Source organism: Chanos chanos, chromosome 13 (assembly GCF_902362185.1).
Source record: "Chanos chanos chromosome 13, fChaCha1.1, whole genome shotgun sequence".
Classification (NCBI taxonomy): Eukaryota; Metazoa; Chordata; class Actinopteri; order Gonorynchiformes; family Chanidae; genus Chanos; species Chanos chanos.
In genome coordinates this window covers 15,987,236-16,007,043 of record NC_044507.1, presented here as the reverse complement: position 1 = coordinate 16,007,043, position 19,808 = coordinate 15,987,236, and the positions used below count along the sequence as shown (strand labels likewise).

The window sequence follows — 19,808 nt, the reverse complement described above, 5'->3', positions numbered from 1 at the left end:
TGAAACTGAAAAAAAAGGGGAGAGGAGGGTCAAAGTTCAATCTTTGCCAAAAGCAAACGACCCTTTGTGATCTTGGCATTTCCTGACTAGACTTGACCCTGTCATTAAACAGCATGGCCTCTCTATAGTGGAATACATCCCAGAACAAAACACTAAACAAGACTAGCTTTATATGAGATAGACAGATGCCAGATCTTCACTGGGATGAAGTTCTCTTGGTGAGAATGTATTTGCATCTTTACGTGCTGTATGTGTGAATGACCATAATTCCAGAAAGGCATTTCATTAAGACACCCATTTTGCAACTCTTTTCAAATCATGGCTGCAGAAGCCCTCTCTACCGCCTCTCGGTAGTCTGCTCTCGGGTTCCACTGTCTTGAGAAATGAAATTTTTGGTACAGCTGGTGTGAAATTTCCTCATAAGGAGGCTTCATGAAAGAAAGGTGAAAGAGCAATAGACAGAGAGAGAGAGAGAGAGAGAGAGAGAGAGAGAGAGAGAGAGAGAGAGAGAGAGAGAGAGTAGAGAATAGAGAATGGTGAATGTTTCTGGCCATCCTCCAGGTAAAGTCAGTAGAGCTTCCATCTCAGAGATAGCATATGTTTGTGCTCATGGCTCACTGCAATCCAAGTCTGGCCTCAGCGAGAGCCAACCGTCCACAGTCTGTGGAGCTCACAGGATGAGAGAAACTCAGGAGGAAAGAGTGGGAGAGACACTGCCTGGCTTAAGTGCTGTCAGTTAGATCACACGGTGGTGCAAAATATGTTGTCCCTAAGTTTTAACAATCAGTATTTGGGATTTATTAAAAATCTTATCCATGTGTGGAGACTTAAAACAAAGCCTGAATAAAGGTTTCACTGGTCCCAGGGGATTGATGAAAATATATAATATATCTATATCAGAAGTGATAGATTTGAAATAATAACTTCTGTTTTCCTGAATGATACACCCAAGTTGCTCAAGGAGAAACTCATTTTGAGCTCTAAAAAATTTGTTAGAGATCTTTTAATTTCATCTTTTCAGTAATCAGCCTTGTGAAGTGGCAAGTTCTTCTGTATGGAGTAGAAGAGAGAGATTTAAGACACTATATTTGAGTTGGGTCCAGTGGGCTATGATTTACACAGGAAATGGGTTATTGCAACAGGTACCCTAGAGAGAACAGAGAGGAAAAGAGAGCTAAAATATGGTACGTGAAAATATTTTGAAGTCAGTCTTTTAAAAAGAATCAGACCACAATTATCTGAATAAACTTTAAACAAAGTCACAGTTTGAAAGGGGGAAAAAGGGTTTTTTTCCCGCTCTTCTGAAATTTGATGATTTCAAACTTTTCCCAAACTTTATGCTCTACCACCCCATCCATGCGTGTGGTCTCTGGGGTTTAAGAGTCAAAGGTCAGTGCATGACTGAGGAATGTTTATGTTTTGCCATCCTGCATGCGCGCGCGCATGCAGACACACACACACACACACACCCCAACGGTCAATGAGCTCCACCAACATTTGTAAGAATAGTTGTTCCTTTTCTGAAGGACTTCATGGAAAGCGCTGCATGGAAAAAGCAGTTCTGGTATATTAGGAATCCTGTGTAAAGCCAACCATTGGGTTTTATCATCATATTCAAACTTTCCAAATGGCAGTAAAAAATCAAAGATATTGACCCAGCATCTTGAAACCTGCATATTGAGAACATATTTAGCACATGGAGCAAAAGCCGTAGTACTTGACGTAGTATGATTATATATAACTTGTGTGTTCCGTATAGCGTTTAGGCAGAGTAGAAATACTAAAAGGCATAAGCACCGTTTTCTAATATTCTGTCTCCACGGCAACGGTGAGTACTCTTCGGATTGGTAGTGGACAAAGACACTAACAGTATGTTTTTTTGTCCTGTCTTTTTTAAATTCCCATTATTTGTGCTCACGGAGAGACTAAACAGGGTAGACAAAACATGTACTTTAGCCAGCGTACACTTATATTGATCAGAGGCTAGTCGCGTCCTGCGTTACTGGAGGAAAATATTCTGAGGAGGAAAATAAAAGTTTCATTACTTTCACTGATCTCTTTTATCAACTGTATTTTTCCTTTTTAAAAAAAAAAAAAATATTTATCTATCTATTTTACAGTGAATGTATGCATATTTCATTGGTCACTGCCGTGACTGCATGTATATTTCTGCAGTTTTGAAACAGAAAACAGACTGGAAGGGTGTGTGTGGTTAGAATCTACGCATCTGAGGCCACTCAAAATGTGCTTGACATTTCAAATTATTAGTGATTTTATCAGCACCAAAAAAATGGATAATTCTTATTCTAAACTCCCCTACTTCTCCCCATTCTCACTTTTTTTTTTCATGACAAACAAGTTCTCGGAAGACAAAGGAAATCCCCAAAAAATCATTCGGTACTGAAAAAAAAAATGGGAGGGTCATGTTGAGATTCAAGAAGGGCAGCGTCTTGCGTGTGTATGTGCGTGTGTATGTGCGTGTGTGAGTGTTGGGAGTGGAAGCACAAGCCAGCGAAAAGAAGTTGATGAAGAATCATACATTCTGTCCCTCCTCTATCCCCTCCCCCACACCCTCTAAACTGCCCTCCACTAGCAGGTTGTTTAATGTGTTCCAGATTTCTTCGTGCCGGCTACCTCCGAACTGCAACACCCGTAACGGAATTCAGCAGAAAAGGCAGCACATTTGGCAAAACACATTTGTCAAGCTTCACATGTTGATCACGAGCGACCTCTATTGGTGTACCATAAACTCAGCAAGGCAGAATTTCGAATGGTTTGCAAAATCGGCTTAATTTCTGAAGAAAAACATGAGGTTGACCATATGTCACCTTGTTATAAGCACCAGGAACACGGAAGTTCATTTCGATTTGATGAATCCGTATATAGGCTATAATGTAGTACCAACTGACTTTGTGTCGCGTGCTTTAAACCGTGCAATTTCGTGTGCAGATAATTAAAACTAACACATAGTTGTCTTTTTGTAAACCTGCGTTACGATAGGTTGAGGTACACAAAGAGGTACACAAATAACGAGACTGAAAATATAATTATTACTACAAGTGTCTAACCACAAGGTGTACGTAATGGACAGTAGGTGGCAGAAGATAACAATAATTTTAACTTAGGCACTCGTTGATTCTCCAATGCATAAAAAACACAATTTTTTTTACGTGTGACAATGAAAAACTGGTCTAAACTATGTGGTCCTTATGTGCTCTCAGCCAACCTATACTGGGGACAAGCTGTTAACACAATGAAAGGGACAGAAAACAGATCAATAGAGCCACTTTGCCTATTTTAAAACACAATCAATACAAATCCCCTTTAGGATGAGAGTGGAAGATAATGGCTTCGAGTTGTCCAGGTTTAGAGACTAACACATACACTTAAACTGAGGAATGTTGTTTGAGAGAACATAACTGAGGTGGAGAGAGGGAGAGAGGAAAGAAAGAGAAAGAGAGAGCAAAAGAGAGAAGAAGGGAAGAAGAAGATAATGGCCTTGAGTTGTCCAAGTTTAGAGACTTATACATACACTTAAATTGAGAGATGTTGTTTGAGAGAACATAACTGAAGTGGAGGTGGGGGGGGGGGGGGGGTAGGGAGAAAGAAGAAGAAGAGGATAATGGCTTTGAGTTGTCCAGGTTTAGAGGCTTACACTTGAAATGAAAAATGTTTGAGAGAACATAACTGAACTGGGGAGACAGAGAAAGAAGGAGAGAGAGAGAGAGAGAGCAGAATAGAGAGATTAGGCAGGGGTGTGGCAGGTAAAAGAAAAACGGAAGAGGGTTTTTAAATGAATCTTTAATACGGGGAGCATGGCAGAATTTGGGAGCAGACAGAAGGTATGTGTGGTGAGGCATGATAAAGAGAGCTTCGTTTACACTTTTGGTGCAGTGAGCGTTGACAAATTGAGGGCTCCCTTGAGCCCATCCACAGCCTCCTAAAAAAATCTGCCTCATGAGGTAGCGTCACATTGCATTTGTGTTCATCCACCCAGGCAGGACAAAGACATTTCCATCCCCAATATCCATTCCCAGTGGCTCTAGTCCCCTCTCTCTCTCACACCCCTCCCCCACCCACGACCCTGCTCCATAGGGAGCCAGGCACAGCTGCAAGATGGAAAACGAATGATCAGAAAAACTGATGCTCACATTCTTGAAAATAACATCAAAACCTAAGTCTGACAGCAAAATCAGACAAGTTCAGACAAAATTACACGGGCCGTTTTTTGTTTTTTAACGGTTCATCTTGTTGAAATCAATAGTTTGATTGTGAAGAGATTTGATCATTGAACATTAAGTCGTAAGCCATCAGAAGCTTGCTTGCTTACTCATTCATTTATTTCTTTATTATCACAAATTAAAGGGCTGATATGTTTAGTAATGACAACTTTTCTCCTTTATTGAAAAATATAGCAATTATAGCGCAGAAGAATGCAAAGCATAATACTGTACATAATTATAACACATAAAAGTAGGAACAGACCAATAAGAGGGTAATGAACAGTATTATCTATACAATATCAGAAAAAACACACAGCTTTCATCCATATCTCAAACAGAAACAGTCAGTTAATCTGTCTGTCACACACTCTTAAAAATGTCTTGTCTCTCATTGCAGATAAAGCTGGAATATCAGGGTATATTTTTCCATATTTTTAACCCAAAATAAAAAAAAAAAAAAAGTTTAGACACAAAATAAGATCATGTAGATGCTTTTGACTTGTTGACATATAGTTTCCCTCTGTATTTATATTCTGATATTTTCAATTTACAATAGTAACGCCGCCACTCTCCCGTATTTCAAACCGTATTAACATAAGAAAATTCTTCTTGTTTAGCCCCAGGATTTGACTATCCTAAAATAAAGACGGGAGAACCCCTCAGAAATCCCATGTTTAATGATATTCAGTAGTCTGTGTAATTTAAGACTCTAGGCTAGATTAAATTTGGCACTTCTGTAATTGCTACTTAAGGCTGAAAAAAAACCCTCCTGTGAATCAGTTCTGCTAGTCAGAATACCACAAAACTTCAGCTGGCTGCAATCTGACAGTAGCTTTTCAGAGTACAAGTCACCTAAGCCCTCACCTAAAAAAGACAACAGAAAACAGCGCTGCTTCAATGAACCACTATCTGACAAGAGATAAGTCACTGAGCAACTGCAGGACTAAACTTAACCAAAAGTTAGTGTCTGTGTTGCTAAATAGTGTAAGTTACACATGCACACAAACACACAAACACACTCACGCAGCTGTATCTTCTTAAGGTATCTTGAGCGATAATAAGGCTAAAATTCATGGTGACAAGCCCTTGCTCCTGGTCACACATAAACCAGTCAGGTAGATTAATGCAATGGACGCACTTAAATTAATATTATAATTTACATAAAGAGCAAAACTAGATCTCACATGGATGGCTTCGCTTAGTCTCACACTGACAGTTTTGGACTAATCAAGGACGTGGAAGGTGAGCTCTCTTGGAGGAGACGCAGACGCAGAGAACGGCTCTTATACTTTATTACATACACAGAGAGCTACTGAGATCCTGTCATGTGAATAGAAAGGAAGGAAGTGGTGAGAAAAGACAGATACTTTGTGTTTGAAAGCAAACAGAAGAGAAGGAAAAAAAAAAACAAAAAAAAAAACAGTGAACACCGACATACAACACAATCAGTCCTGATAAAGGTAAAAACCTGTTAACCTCTTCTCCAGTCTGCCCACGAACACCTCTGGCCGACAAATCCACCCCACCCCACTTACAGCTTCCGCCATTAACCAGATCAGACTCTTTAGTGTGGGAATTTTTTTCTTTCTTTCTTTTTTTGTTTTTTTGCATGTCACTGCACAACGTTACCGGATGTGTAACCGAGTCACCCTGCATAAACCAGGGAGGCCTCCGCTACCTCTGGCTCCTGTCTCTGAGTCTTCTCCTTGACATCGTATGGCTTTCAGACAGAGATTGAACACAGGCAAGAGCATGCATGCAGGGCCTGGGGTTCTTTATCACATAATCTAATAGCACTATCTCTGGTTCTCCTTCTGTTGTGATTTTAAATCCGGACCCCCCCCCCCCCCCCCGATTTTTACATTAGCAGAAGCGGGACTAAACAACCCTGTTTTATGAGCAGGGACTGGTCACCACTAGAGCAAGACCAGTCACTGTGGAGAAAGAAAAAAAAAAAGATTTATATCCCAGACCTCATCCAGAACTAACAGACCGTGACCTTCGGAAAGACACAGGGTGAGATGAGGGCGTTGTGTGCACAGAGTGAATAGGTTACGCAAGGTATGCTTCAGTTTGGGATTTTTTTCAGTGTTTAACATTTGATTGGGACATATTTATATCACTGTCCCAATACAGTCTGAAACCACTGTGCTGCGTTCTTTAAATGAGTGCAGACGGAAATCGTCTTCCATATCAGTCCCATCTCAAAACAAACAGGCAGAGCTGCTGAGCTGACAATGAGTGGAGGGTGTGAAAGATGGTTATGTGGTCTGAGTCTCAGCAGTGAGTGCAGCCTATCCTTTTCTCTCTTCTCAGAGATAGGGGAACCAGAGCGCATCAGTCTGGCCTTGACTGACAGCAGTCCTGTGGTTTCTGTTTCTGATTAGCATAGTCACGGTACTGTCGACGCCTGTCAAACTTAGTCTGAACTGTACTCTTTTTTTTCCCGCCGCTCTGAGTTGGCTTTGACAATGCTCGTTGAGTCTCATACACGGATTTCGTCATCTTCGTCCTCTAAAAAGGAGGAGAAGGCTCCTTCGTCTCCTTGGTGAGAATAGTAGTTGGTGCTGTCTGTGTCTCCCTCGTTTTTCTGGCTGGCTGGTTTCTCCTCCAAGGCGGCAGAACTTGAACTGGACACAGAGCAGCTGTCGAGATGCTGTTGATGTGTAGGTTGGAGTTTGGGAGAGTCATGGGTCTCCACCTGGTTCTCTGGATCCACTGAAGTTGGAGGCTGGTCATTGATCTCCACCTCTGCTTCCTTTGGCTGCTCCTCTTTGTTCAATGTCACCACGTCTTCCTCCTCCTCTGCCTCCTCCTCTTCCTCCTCCTCCTCCTCTGCCTGCTCCTCTTCGTCTCCTCCCTGAGCGCTGAGAGGAGGAGAAGCACGTCCTTCGCTACTTTTTCCCTCCTCAAAGCCCAGGTCATCATCCTCCTTCTCCATGACTCCCAGAATGTCCCCCAGCATGGAGGGGCCCAGGTCAACATGGAATGACATGACAGACTCCGCCTTCTTCAGTCCTCCCCCATTGAACTGTGGGATAGAACGTAGGTCAGTGAGCTCCCCAAAGAGTTGTTCATGCATCTCCAGGTCAAGAACGTGCCCGGTTGCTCCGTTAGAAGGTTGCTGCTTCATGGGGCTAGAGGAGAGGCTCTTCAGCGCCCTGCCTCCATCTCCTTGCCCTCCATTTTCATCATTGAGGAAAGGCAAGGACATGGCGTTCTTCACGAACGTGGGTGAACCATCAGGGGGCACTAACAAGTTCTCTCTCTTGTCCACACGGGTGACAGATTGGGAACGTTTGCTGGCCTTGAAGGTGCGGGTCAGCAGGCCTGGTTTGGGGGAGCGGGGGAAAGCTCTGGTCTCCCTCGGTGGCTCTCCAGAGTGGCTGCTGAGGAACGAGGTGTCACCAAATGCGTCTCCGCTGCGGCCCACGTGCATGGTGTGGCGGAAATCCCCTAAAGGAGCGCTTATCATCTCTGTGGTCAGGTCCATTCGAGAACGTCGTTTGGTCTGCGATGAGCCAGCCACTAGTTGCTTAAGGATGGGCATCCTGCCTGGGTTGTCTGACGTCACACAAACACGAGTTTATAGTCCAGTAATGTTGAAGATGTTCTGATACTCTAAACTTTTAAAGGGCCTGTGAAGTGTGTTAAGGGTTATGAAAGTGCAGCCACATCCAGGCTGGCTATGATCGTTGTTGTGTCAGAGATGACTCTGCTTCTTGACAGGTGTTAATCAATCTGCAGATAGAAAAAAAAAAATACAAAAACAACGTTAGATTTGGAACAGAAACCACTGTTGGCAGCGGGAGTCTCTACAAATCTTGGCAAAACTCAGGGCTAAATCAACAAAATTACGTCAAGGTTAATGCTAAATCATTCATTTCCTTGTTGACAGATTAATTCAGACAAGGAGGAAGCGCAGGGCAATATGCAGAATCCGTTATCTGTAAAGTGGTCCAGAAACATTCCAGGAAGAAAGATTGCTACCATTCCCAATTTTCCCTGAGCCTCACAGGCTACAGAAGTCAGGTGTGACATTTCCCAGGATTCAAGTGGATCGGCTGTCCCAAAAGGCCAGACGACGTGAGCAGGTTTAATCAGTAGAAAGATAAGCAATGAGGACAGAACACAGAGTCCTGACAGACCACGTAGCCTCAGTAACGTCAGTGCACTGTCTGCATGTATGAAGATCCTTGTCTGCCAGTACAAATAAACATGGAATAAAAACATGCTCTTCAAAGGAAATTATAAACAGAAACATGTTTAAGAATTCTTCAAACGTAGTACTCTAAAGCACACTGCAACGGAATAAATCAACAAAGCAAGGCCAGTGGTGTATTGCAGGAATAGATTTTTTACTAAGATTAAGCAGAATTAGCTTCTGATGTTACCATAGCTGAACACACAAACCACTAGGTGACCCATATCAGATGGGCCCAATCTGGCTGGTATTGATGAACAGGGACAGAGGCAGTAAGGTCAAAAGGGGGGAAAAAAAAAGGTTTCATCATAAGTTACACAAACACCTTTGGCAATACCGACAATCTTCTGCTCTGCTTCATCACACACTCCTTTAATCTATGGCACTATTCTCAACTCATTAAGCTTACATTCCTTCCAGTGAAAGGTAGTCAGGGCATGTAGTAGCCTCTACAGGTTCCGCCTGCCAAACACTAATGAAATATTCATGGAGTCTGGGTTTCCGTAAGGTAGCGGCTTGGCAGATTTGGTTGTTAAATCCGGGCAGGCATTGACCTCTTTCTGTCTGCATCTTTCTCCGTCAGCACTTCCTGATTATACCCATACCTGAGTGTGTCTCTATGGCAACAACCCACTATAAGCAAAGTGCGTTTCCTGTCATTAGACCTTAGAAAAAAAAAAAAAAAAAAAAAGCAACGGCAGACGCAAAGGAGAAGTTGCCTACTCTCTGTATTCAGGTTTGAGGTTGTCCATGATGCTGTGACAGTCTACGAAAAAACAAAAAAAAAACAGGTGCCATGTATTTTACTGTCTCCTTTGTGAAACTGTGACCTTTGCTTAAATCAAAGAGTATTTTCCTTGCATTATAAACATGTCCATTTACAGATCATCTGTACATAGCTCTTAATATATAGATCTTAATTCTTGAGCAATAAGATCATCTCTCTCTGTATGAACATAAGATATTCTTTTCTGTTCTAAAATGACTCCATGCAGACGGCATCCTCCCTTAAGGCAAGTACATGTGGCTCAGATTCAGCCAATCAGACACAAAGCCCTGCAGCTCTGACAAGTTCTTTGGCCTGTTTCCATGACAGCCCTCAGTACATGGACCAATGACAAACAGATAGACAGACAGACAGACAGACAGACACACACACACACACACACACACACAAATGCATGCACAAATGCACACACAATTCAAAGATCTATTCAACAATCCCATTTTCACCATTTCAGCTGTAAGACTGATAATCATTTATATGTATAGACTATATTTATTAAAAACTCACATTTTCAAAAGTAACCAAACAGAGGACAGGATATAATCTATAGGTCTAAGATATAAAATTATAAAGATATAAATAAGAACATCTGAGTAGCATACCACACTACGTCTTTGGTAAGTAGCTCGATGATATGAAGCAATGTTGCAAGGCATTCCACAAAAACAATGCGGTGTGTGTATGAGACACTGCAACTGGGTGGCACTCATGTGAAGAAAAACAAGCAGCACACAACCACACAACCACACACACACACACACACACACACACAAATCCCATGCCACCCTGCAGTAGTTCACAGTGATGACTCAACACACCAACCCAATCCCTCCCAATACTCTATCCTTACTATACCACACATATATCACCGCAAACTCCTCATGACTTGCAGGAAACAAGAGGGGCTAATAGCGATCTCCTCCTTGTCACTAAACTGGTTTTGGTATCAGACGTGAGCAGGGAGTGAAGTTTATTTATAGCTGTGTGTGAATATAGGGAGAGGAGGGAAGCATGAGAAGGCAGCGTGGGAAACAAAGGCCCTTAGAGGGGGGGTGACTGACTTTACAAACACACTCTCACAACATCTCTCTCAGCATACAGAGCAAAGCAGACCAGCGGGGGGCTCACTTTGCACTACCCTACATTTAACATGAGTCCCACACAGACTAAACACTCCCCAGTCCCTCAAGAGGATGTCTACCCTATACATACTGCTCTCTGACCCTCAGTGGGTTTAAGAGACTTAGAGAATCATATATACAAACACACAGGCGTAGGCAGACATGAATGCATGCATACACACAAGCATAAGTCATGTATACACACACACACACACGCACACACACACGCACACACACACACGCACACACACACGCACACACACACACCCGTACACGCACAGGGAGAGGCTCTTGTCTCTGACCATTTTGACAACCAGACATCTTCCGCCCCTTGCTTTGAACGACTGGTTGGAGATCTAAATTCCAGAAGCTTATCCGAGAACACGTCCCACCGGGTGCGCTTTTCCTCATTCTGAAATTTACTCAACAACGCATTAGAGCAGTTAGAGCCCTGCTAAAAGAACCTGAAACAGAATGCTGAAACCATAATCATAGAAGTAACACTCAGCTGCTGATAAAACTTAGAAACAAAACAAGTACACGGTCTAGAGGCTACTTCTAGAACACGAGCGTGAGCCTCTAACAGAGGGGTAACAGGGATCTTGGTCTCCATGAACAAACAGCTGTTATGAATCAAACAAAAGGGCTGAGTGACTCCTAGCACTCAGACAGTGAATGATCCACTGTTGATCAGTGGAGAAGTTGGTTCCTGCCTGAGCAGAGATCCTGTCAGAGAACACAGTCGGACATCCATCAAAGAGAGCTGTACACTCAAATTAAGAACAATGCTTAGTCACATCCATTACCATCATACACTTCAGTGCGACTATATTGGTCCCTGACAGCTCTTTAGAGAATTATACTTTGGGAAAATATGACCCACAGCTATTTTATTTATGATTTTCTTCACCAGTCAATGTCATTTTCATTACAACCATTCATGTGTACTCAGTCTTACTCAATCTTACTTACTTACACACGCGCGTGCACACATACACAGACACAGACGCATACACACACTCTCCTAACATGCCTTGACAACACACACACACGTGCACGCGCACGCACACACACACACACACACACACACACACACACACACACACACACACACACACACGCACGCACGCACACGCACGCACGCACACGCACGCACACGCACGCACACGCACGCACACGCACAATTCATAAACAAGTCTGACTGATTCCATCTCCTTAACTGAATATTGATCATTTCCTCTTGGAGATCAATCCCTCTACATTGATCACCCTTTTTGAACCCAAACAATGCAGCATAGTGGCAGGAGCAGCCAGCTGGGTCAGGGCTGTCTGGCTAAGCCATTAGAAGCCACTGATCTGGACAGATTGTCAGAAAGATCTGGGATGGCCAGACGGGATGGCCACATATGCCACAGCTCACGTTACACTACTGCGTGTCAGGAGATCTTTGATACCATACATATGGAAGCTATTTTAATTGGTTTTATAATGGAAGCAATCCATTAAAGGTTGGCCTAGAGCTCAGATTAAATGAGTCTTTAAATACATTACTGCCAGCGTATTTGAGAATCACTAGAGAGAGTGATTGTCAGAATGCCTTCATCTTAATTCTAAATCATTTAGTCCATATTGGAGTCCATCTTGTCCACCTAATTTAAATGTGATTAGGTAAAAATTAGATGAGGACAACAGAATAATAGAAACAGCTGATCAAATCATTTGTCTGTCAAGTTCTCCATAGGAAGGTAGACTCAGCCAATCTCAGAATGTACCAAAACCAACTCTGCTACGCCATTCGGCCTGGCCGGTTTCAGAGCAGACTATCAACTGATTCTCTGAACAACAGGGATCATATAAACTTCAGCTATTGTTACACACACTCTTAATTAGCACTGTACGCACAAAAGATTAACCAAACAATGAGTCCCTCAGGTCAGCAGAGCGTATAAAAGCTGCTGATCTTAACACCCTCTACCGCTGCGTGAGCTCTTTAACGTTCATTCCCCCTGCACGCGCCTAACCTCACAGGCGCCTAACCTCACACCACAGCGTGACGAGTGGCACTCGCATCTGTGAAATTACCATCATGTCACAAGAGGGCCTGATGCGTCTGCGCTCACTGTCACACCATACGACGTACAGAGACGGGCCCTAACTCTCATGTTCAGATCTGCTGGGGTCATAACCGCTCGCTCTGTGTACATTTAACGGTTTGTTCAAAAAATGGAGAAAAACAAACGTGAACAAAAGCAGGCCCATATCAGAGTGACACACCATTCGAACGGTGAAAAACAAAACAACAACTGTTGATCGCGCTGAATGAAACAAAGCTTCATATAATCATTATGCTAAATGGAAGAATCTGTAAACAGATTAAAATAGAAAAACCACAAATTCCTTCTGTAGAAATACCCACACAATTCATGGTCGAATTTTTTTTTCTTTTTTCACAAAAACCCATTGTTACCTCAAAATTGAGCTATCGGCCACGTACATCTGAGAGCCTGTTCCAACTGAAAATATTTTTGAAAAATATTTTCAGGGAATGTTTACGGATAGTGGTCCGGTGAGGGCTCATCAAAATACCAGCTACGTTCGAACACAGAAGGACAGGGAAACTATGACAAAAGCCCTGAGGACACAAAAAAAAAACAAAGCAAAAAAAAAAAAAAAAAAAAAAAAAAACAGGCGAAGCCATTACGAGGAAAAAGGTCAAGAGGAGATGGAGAGAGAGTAACAGACAGGCGATAAATGACCAGTGCAGATCAGAAAGGCCTTGTTAATGACAGCAGATGGCCAATGAGAAGCATGTTTCCAGAGGGAACATCCCTGCAGCAAGAAACACTCACTGGTAACAAGAAAAAAAAAAAAACCTCACAAAAAAGCATAAAAACATAAAGGACATCTTTCTCTCATTTTTATGACTTGCGCCCTGCAGACGGAGCAATAAATATCCTTATCGCTGTCCTGTTTCGCTGCTGGCTTAGGTCACACATTTGAGTGAGCACAGCTGAGAGACCAAAGGAAAAAAAAAAAAAAGAAAAAAAAGAAAAGGTTGTTTAGCATCCGAGAGATGGAGGCCCATCGCCACAGGAGACAGTCAGGCAAAAAACATCACACCGAAAGCGTAGCATGTGAGTCAAAAATAAGCTTCATTTGTTTAGATAAACAAAGCTGCCGTGAATGTGAAAGCAGGCGAGGACGAGAGAGAGTTTCGCTTGGACGCACTGAGAGACAGAACTGAAGCAGGCCAGGCGTGGAGACCTGGTGGAGTAGATAGGACAGAAGGAGTCGATAAGCTAAGCCAGCCGGTAAACGTTCTCAAATTCAGCGGATGTCTGTACAGCCGTTGACCTTACATGGCTGCTTGGGGGGGTGTTTTTTCTATCTCAAATCAGTCTGAAATGCAACTAACAGCTTCACACACTACATATTCTTGCTTCTTGACGTACCACTCAGCAGTCGACCGAATTGTGAAAGGCCTAACTAAGTGAAAAAGATTTCTCTTTGACCACTAAGTGATGTAGAAAAAAAAAGAAAAAAGAGGAGCTCCATTTCTTAAAAAGCTTCATCAAAGCTCGACCATGGACTGATCCAGATAACAAATACGTTTATGGAGCGCATTATGGTTTATGGTGCATATGATGGTTTATGGACACAGTGGATGGATGCAGTCTGACTTCATTTCAAAGACGAATGAGATGAGGTCTCAATCACTGAGACTGGGAAAACGCGCAATGCATAAACAAAGAGAAGACATCATAGGGAGAGGAGGAGAGAGAGAGAGAGAGAGAGAGAGAGATTAAGGGTGCAGGGTTTGAGATGGGAGCTCCAGACAGGAAGGGCTGGGCGTGTATGAGCCACTCAATCCTCCCATCCCAGCGGATATCAGCCCTTCCTGCCCATTCACACACATAAACACATCATATACTACATTTCTGATCTCACATAAAAACAAACAAACAAGCCTTCAGTAAACAGGCCACGTTTTCACATGACACAGACGTCATCCACTAATTAAGGTAATAACCAGCAAAGTAAACTACAATGCCTTCAGGGTGGTTCACACGAACGCTAAATCACCCATGGTCATTTACGATGAAACAAAAAAAAAACAACCAATATCACAACCTATAATCGATAACAGTAATACTGAGGCTAGGGTTAGTTTTACTGACCAGTGGGACTTTCTCTTTCAAGTGTGAACCTCACAGGTACTTCTCAGAACATGACCAGGTGTGCTGTGGTAATGCCTGTTGGTAAAAATGTCTTTGTAAAAAAAAAAAAAAAAAAAATTGCCTCCTGCTCCACGATTTCAGGAATGTGTAAATTATGGGATTCAGCAACTGCAGCATGAAAGCACTGAGGCTCCATGTTCACACTCTCTGGCCTGATCAGACAGCTGTCAGCTCCTCTCTACTACTGCAGATGAAAGGGAATGAGTATGAGTGTGTGTGTGTGTGTGTATTTGTGCAGGACTGTGTATAACCTAAAATGTAGTGTTGACAAAGCTCTGATAACAGAAACTTTTCGCACCAACTAGCCACTCAAGTTGAAATGCTCAGCCAAGCAGACTGAAGAAAAGAAGTTTTCTTAGAAGAAAAATCCAGCTTTAATTTGCCCCAGAAGCACTGGCAACAACCTAAGAAAAAGAGTTGCACTACTTGGCTGGAAAGTTAGAAGAGATGCATAGTCAGATTAACAATGCAGCCACACAGTTGTGCCATTAATTCTGAGTGTTATTTGCTTTGGAAAGCATTTTGAATTCAGAAGAAAAATAAAACCTTTGAGTCAACACGCTGCTTCCTCTACTTCATTCATTCCCAGACAGGTCACGACAATAAAGGCAAACAGAAAGTTTAGAGCCAAAGCTAGACCCATTCAGCAGCTGACAGGTGAAACACCTGAGGAACTCAGCTTAGTCCGATGTTTACTCAATGAGGTTCTATAAACTTCTAACAGGTCAGCCAATGAACTGTGAAACAGAGTTAGATGAGGAGCTGGACAGAGTTGAGTGCAGCTCCTGCATATGGCATTAGGTGATCCAATGTAACGACAAAAAAAAATGCTGTAATTTTTATATGTACGTGAACTGCTTCAGTGGATCGAGTGGTTCTGATACACATCCCGTATGTTCTCGTGTTCTCTTTTATCATAGCAACTGAACTGTGCTAATTGTCAGTCTTTCTAAGGTCCATCAGAAATTAATCCACCATGTCATGCAAAATGAGCTCAGTGCTGTTCCCACTTGTTTACTGATGTAGAACGCAAAGCAGAGGGGGGGGGGGGGGGGGGTGGGGAGTTTGTGCTGGAGTTTCCTGGAATGTGAACCAGTTGGACATTTGCGTTGCCACACACAAACAGACATAACTGTGGAGTCAAAGGCCATCCACTGACTTGTTCAAACAAAGAACTCACCGTGAAACCCTGAGATTCATGCCACAGTCGAAATGAGAGAAAACAGAATTACATAACGGCAGAAAAATGTTTACATATGAACCGAAGAATCCGTGGACTCGTTTATTCTATTGAACAGAAAAGATTATCAGATAACAACCAGCAACAGTAACTTCCTCTGCTTAATTCTGATGGGCAACTGAGTCTCAGTCAGACAGCTGTTCTTCTCCAGTCTTACAAACCTACACTGAGTGTGTAAATGCCACATTATTTTCAGTCTAAGAAGATCTGCTGGAAAAAGGCCAATAATGTCCTCAGACACAGTGCACTGAGGGTTTTTTGGTGCAGTGACTTGCAGAATACTGTGTGGAATATGTACATGTTGCCTTTTAAGATCAAGATGATTAAGTTTCAGAGACCACCAAGACCAATTACAGTGTGCAGCTAAGCTTGACATGTGTCTAAGCAATAAGACAGTCCAGTTTTTTGACGCACTGCTAATGCCCTGCCTTGCAAAAAGACTGACTGCAGCATGACTACAAAAAAACAGAGAGACAGAAAAAAATGGGCAAAGAGAAGACCATAACTCTTGGGACACGTAGAACACAAAACAACAACAACAACAACAACAACAACAAAAATATTAGTCTGCATTTTTTTCAATACAGACTTGCTAGGAACAATGTTCAGACTTAGGAAATGAATGTCTGAAACCACAATTATGGTTCCAACACAATAAGACAACCAGGCATGTGCTCAGAACCTTTATGCCTGTTCACTGGAATATCGTGCCATGCCATCTATGCCCAGTGACACGAAATGGCTCTGCTATGTTTGTAAAGGGGATGGTTGGAAGTGGGAGTAATGAACTGGAAAAATGGGATGCACATTGACCAGAGTACCAGTGGACACAGAATAATAACAGTACACAACTTTGGGTCCTGAAGTTATGAAACTGACACACATGCACAGTCTCTCTCTCTCTCTGAGTAAAAAATCGTGAAGATATTAGACATTATCTGTTTATCCAACAGCACTGAACTGGTTTATTTTCCTAATTTCAGTGTGAGCAATATTAAAGAAGATAAGGCTGTCATCTCAGGGCAGTGGTAACTTTGCACAAGACATGATATTTAAACACTAACATAACAATCAATGTCAACCACAGAAACATCATCATGCAGTTCATTCCTGCTAACATAACTGGCTGTTATGACCTGGGTGCAGCCTCAGAGAGGCCCCACTGAGCGCAGCACCAATGCCCATATCCACTAACAATACACATTTTTAGTTTTCATGACAAGAGGAAATAATGAATAAATAATATTCGTTCCACAGATTTAGTACACAATGGAAAACAGCCTGTGGGGGCATTACTGCGATGTATTTAAAGAGTCCTTCTATACACAGAGCAAAAAGTTCGGAAATGAGCAATTTAGAAATGATAACAGGTTGTGTTATTTCAATACTGTGAAAATTATTCTACCGTACGACGATGAACAAGGGAGAAAACGACCCACGGGAGAACAATGTACCATCACTGAAATACAACATGCCCACGCCTACCATGTGGACACGGTGATGAACGAACAAAAAGGGAAACGAGTAAACTCAGTAGAAATTGTTCAAAGAACGGAAATAAAATGAAATGAAAAACCAATACCAGTGACTTAATTTGTGTGAGCACACGGACGCGATTCTGTTGAGCCGAACAGTAAATATCTTTGTCAGGTTGAGTGACACTCCCATTGCCTCACTTGCTCTAAACACGGATGCAAGTCAGAGGGTACCGAGAGACAGCCGATTCAGCTGACCTCACTGAACCAAATACGCAATGCTCAGTCAAGTTTACCTAATATATATTAAGTGATTTGTGAGGTTACTTTCATCCTTAAGAGACAAGGTTGTAACTGTAAAAGCTTGTAAATGGATCTAATGCTGTTTGTATTTCCTGTTAATTATTTTAAAACACACACACACAGAGGGATAAGCTGCCAGAGAAGTCATGCGCCGTGCGTATAGTCAACGCCTGAGTTACTGATAACTTACCGTTAGTTCGGCTATAATTTTTCCGCGGTCCAAACGAAGATAGAAAGGCTCCTGTGCTCATGGATACAGCAGTTAGTTTATCATTCACTTAAGAGCGCTTCATTTGCAAATAAACGCATTGTTGAGTCCTGGCTGTTTCTTTTCGTTCTTTTCTTCAAACCTGAGGTGTCAGACAATTTCCCTTAATTTTTCGAAAGTTCACAAGTCGCTGGTCCATGCACTGCACACCGCATCCTTCCTGTTATGCAGTGTAAGGGTTGCGTACTACTGGTGCAACAACTCATTCAATTCTCCCCTTTCTCTCCTTGGACACGCCTCCAACACGGTGCTTTTAAAGAAACAGTGCTAAAACGGGTGACCGCGTGGCCCGAGCCTAACAAAGCCAATATCAAATTCAGGGGTAATGTTTACTATCGGGCTCGTTTTGACTTCGAGTAATGAAATTAATTTACACAAAAAATGAGTAATGCATTTGATATGTTCCAAAAAGTTACATTTTAATCAGGGAATTAAAAATTAGTCAAAAGGTACAACTGTCTATCTACCATTTTTAATGGTCTGAAAACTGAAAATCAGTCAAAGCCTAGATTATTACAACACACACGTTTCCCCACGGTTCTATAGACCAAACTTTTTTGTAAGATGCCACATTTGATAAGGCCACAATGAAAATTAGGAGACCATATGCATTTTTGTTAACATGCAATCAAAATATTGAACGCAAATCAACTACAATTTCCTCTATGTCATAAAAAGCATGCTGGTTTTGTCTTTGAAATGGAATTTACTGTCATTTGTGGTTGAACCATTGTTATTCACCTTGTCTGAAGGTCTAGCCAGTACCCTTGGGCACTAATGGGTATTTGTGTATTCCAAAGGAAACAATTGACTAAAGCCAATTATGGGTAATTTACACCTCTACCACAGGCCAAATGCTAAAGTATCTACTTACAGGACAAGGCCTTGAGCACAATGACTTAAGAATAATGGAATGCATGGATGGTTAGATCATTATCAATGGTCATACTGTTGTCAAGGTCAGCTACAAGTCTCTGTTAAGGCAGACGTTTTGCACTGTGAAAGGTGATCTAAAGAATGTGTGATTAAAAAAAAAAATCTTTAACTAAATCCACCCTCTTCTCTGCCCTTTTCTTATCAGTCTCAGAACATAGCTGTGTTGACTGTGATTTGTAAAATGCTGCAGATTGTATATCTTAACAGTTATAACAAAAGACTACTTTTGAATAGAAACCATTGCTTTATCATTTTTTTTTAAATTAATCAGTATTTGAGTGGTGATCAAACTGACTCTTTGGCAGGCAGTATGAGAAAGGTCAAAGTCCTTCATTTGTATTTAAGAGGCATTTCCTCCATTTGGCAGTGATTCCAGAACTTTCTGTCCCATCCAGCACTTGGATGGCAGGGCTGTATGCTGACCTCTAATAAGCTGTTGCTACCTCACTGTTACTTGCATTAGATTTAAGAAAAAGTTTGAGAAATAAAAACTCAAACCCAAACCCAGACTAACTTGTATCTATTGCAGACTGCTTTCTGAAGAAAGTTTGTAACCCGCCCCCCCCCAAAAAAACCCACTCTTTGCTAAATATCAAATGATCGGCGCTGCCCCGTTTTTTGGGGGGTGGGGGTAGATGTGGGGCTATCATGCCTCCACTGCCCCCCCCCCCCTCTTACCCGCCCGTCCTCTTCCCCTAGACATTCAGATCAATGCTTTCCGGCCTGGAATAAAGGGATTATCTCCAGGCGAACTCTCCCATCCTCCTCTGGCGTTTTGAACACTGCTGTTCGAGATCTTGATGAATTTTACACACTCTCAATAACATCCTCATTCTACCCCTCTGCGTGTCTCAGCTACAGCTAGAATAATGAAGCCCCCTCTTCTTATGAAGATCAAGTGTCGCTCTGTTGTATGGATGTGACATTGACAGAGTGATGGGACTTTGACATTACAGAAAATGAGATCCCTCAGGCAGAGCGGCTGATGTAAAAGGTACAGAGGGCAACGATAC

At 42.2% G+C, this 19,808-nt stretch overlaps 1 protein-coding gene across 1 annotated transcript; it reads right to left on the bottom strand.

Annotated features, from left to right (window-relative positions):
• Positions 1-4,380: 4,380 nt before the first annotated feature.
• cdc42ep4a (CDC42 effector protein (Rho GTPase binding) 4a) lies at positions 4,381-18,030 on the bottom strand. The gene is made up of 2 exons (XM_030789798.1): positions 17,782-18,030; positions 4,381-7,964 (listed from the first exon to the last, which is right to left on the bottom strand). Exon 2 carries the CDS (start codon positions 7,771-7,773, stop codon positions 6,709-6,711), a length of 1,065 nt encoding a protein of 354 aa, XP_030645658.1. The 5' UTR covers positions 7,774-7,964; positions 17,782-18,030; the 3' UTR covers positions 4,381-6,708.
• Positions 18,031-19,808: the final 1,778 nt, after the last annotated feature.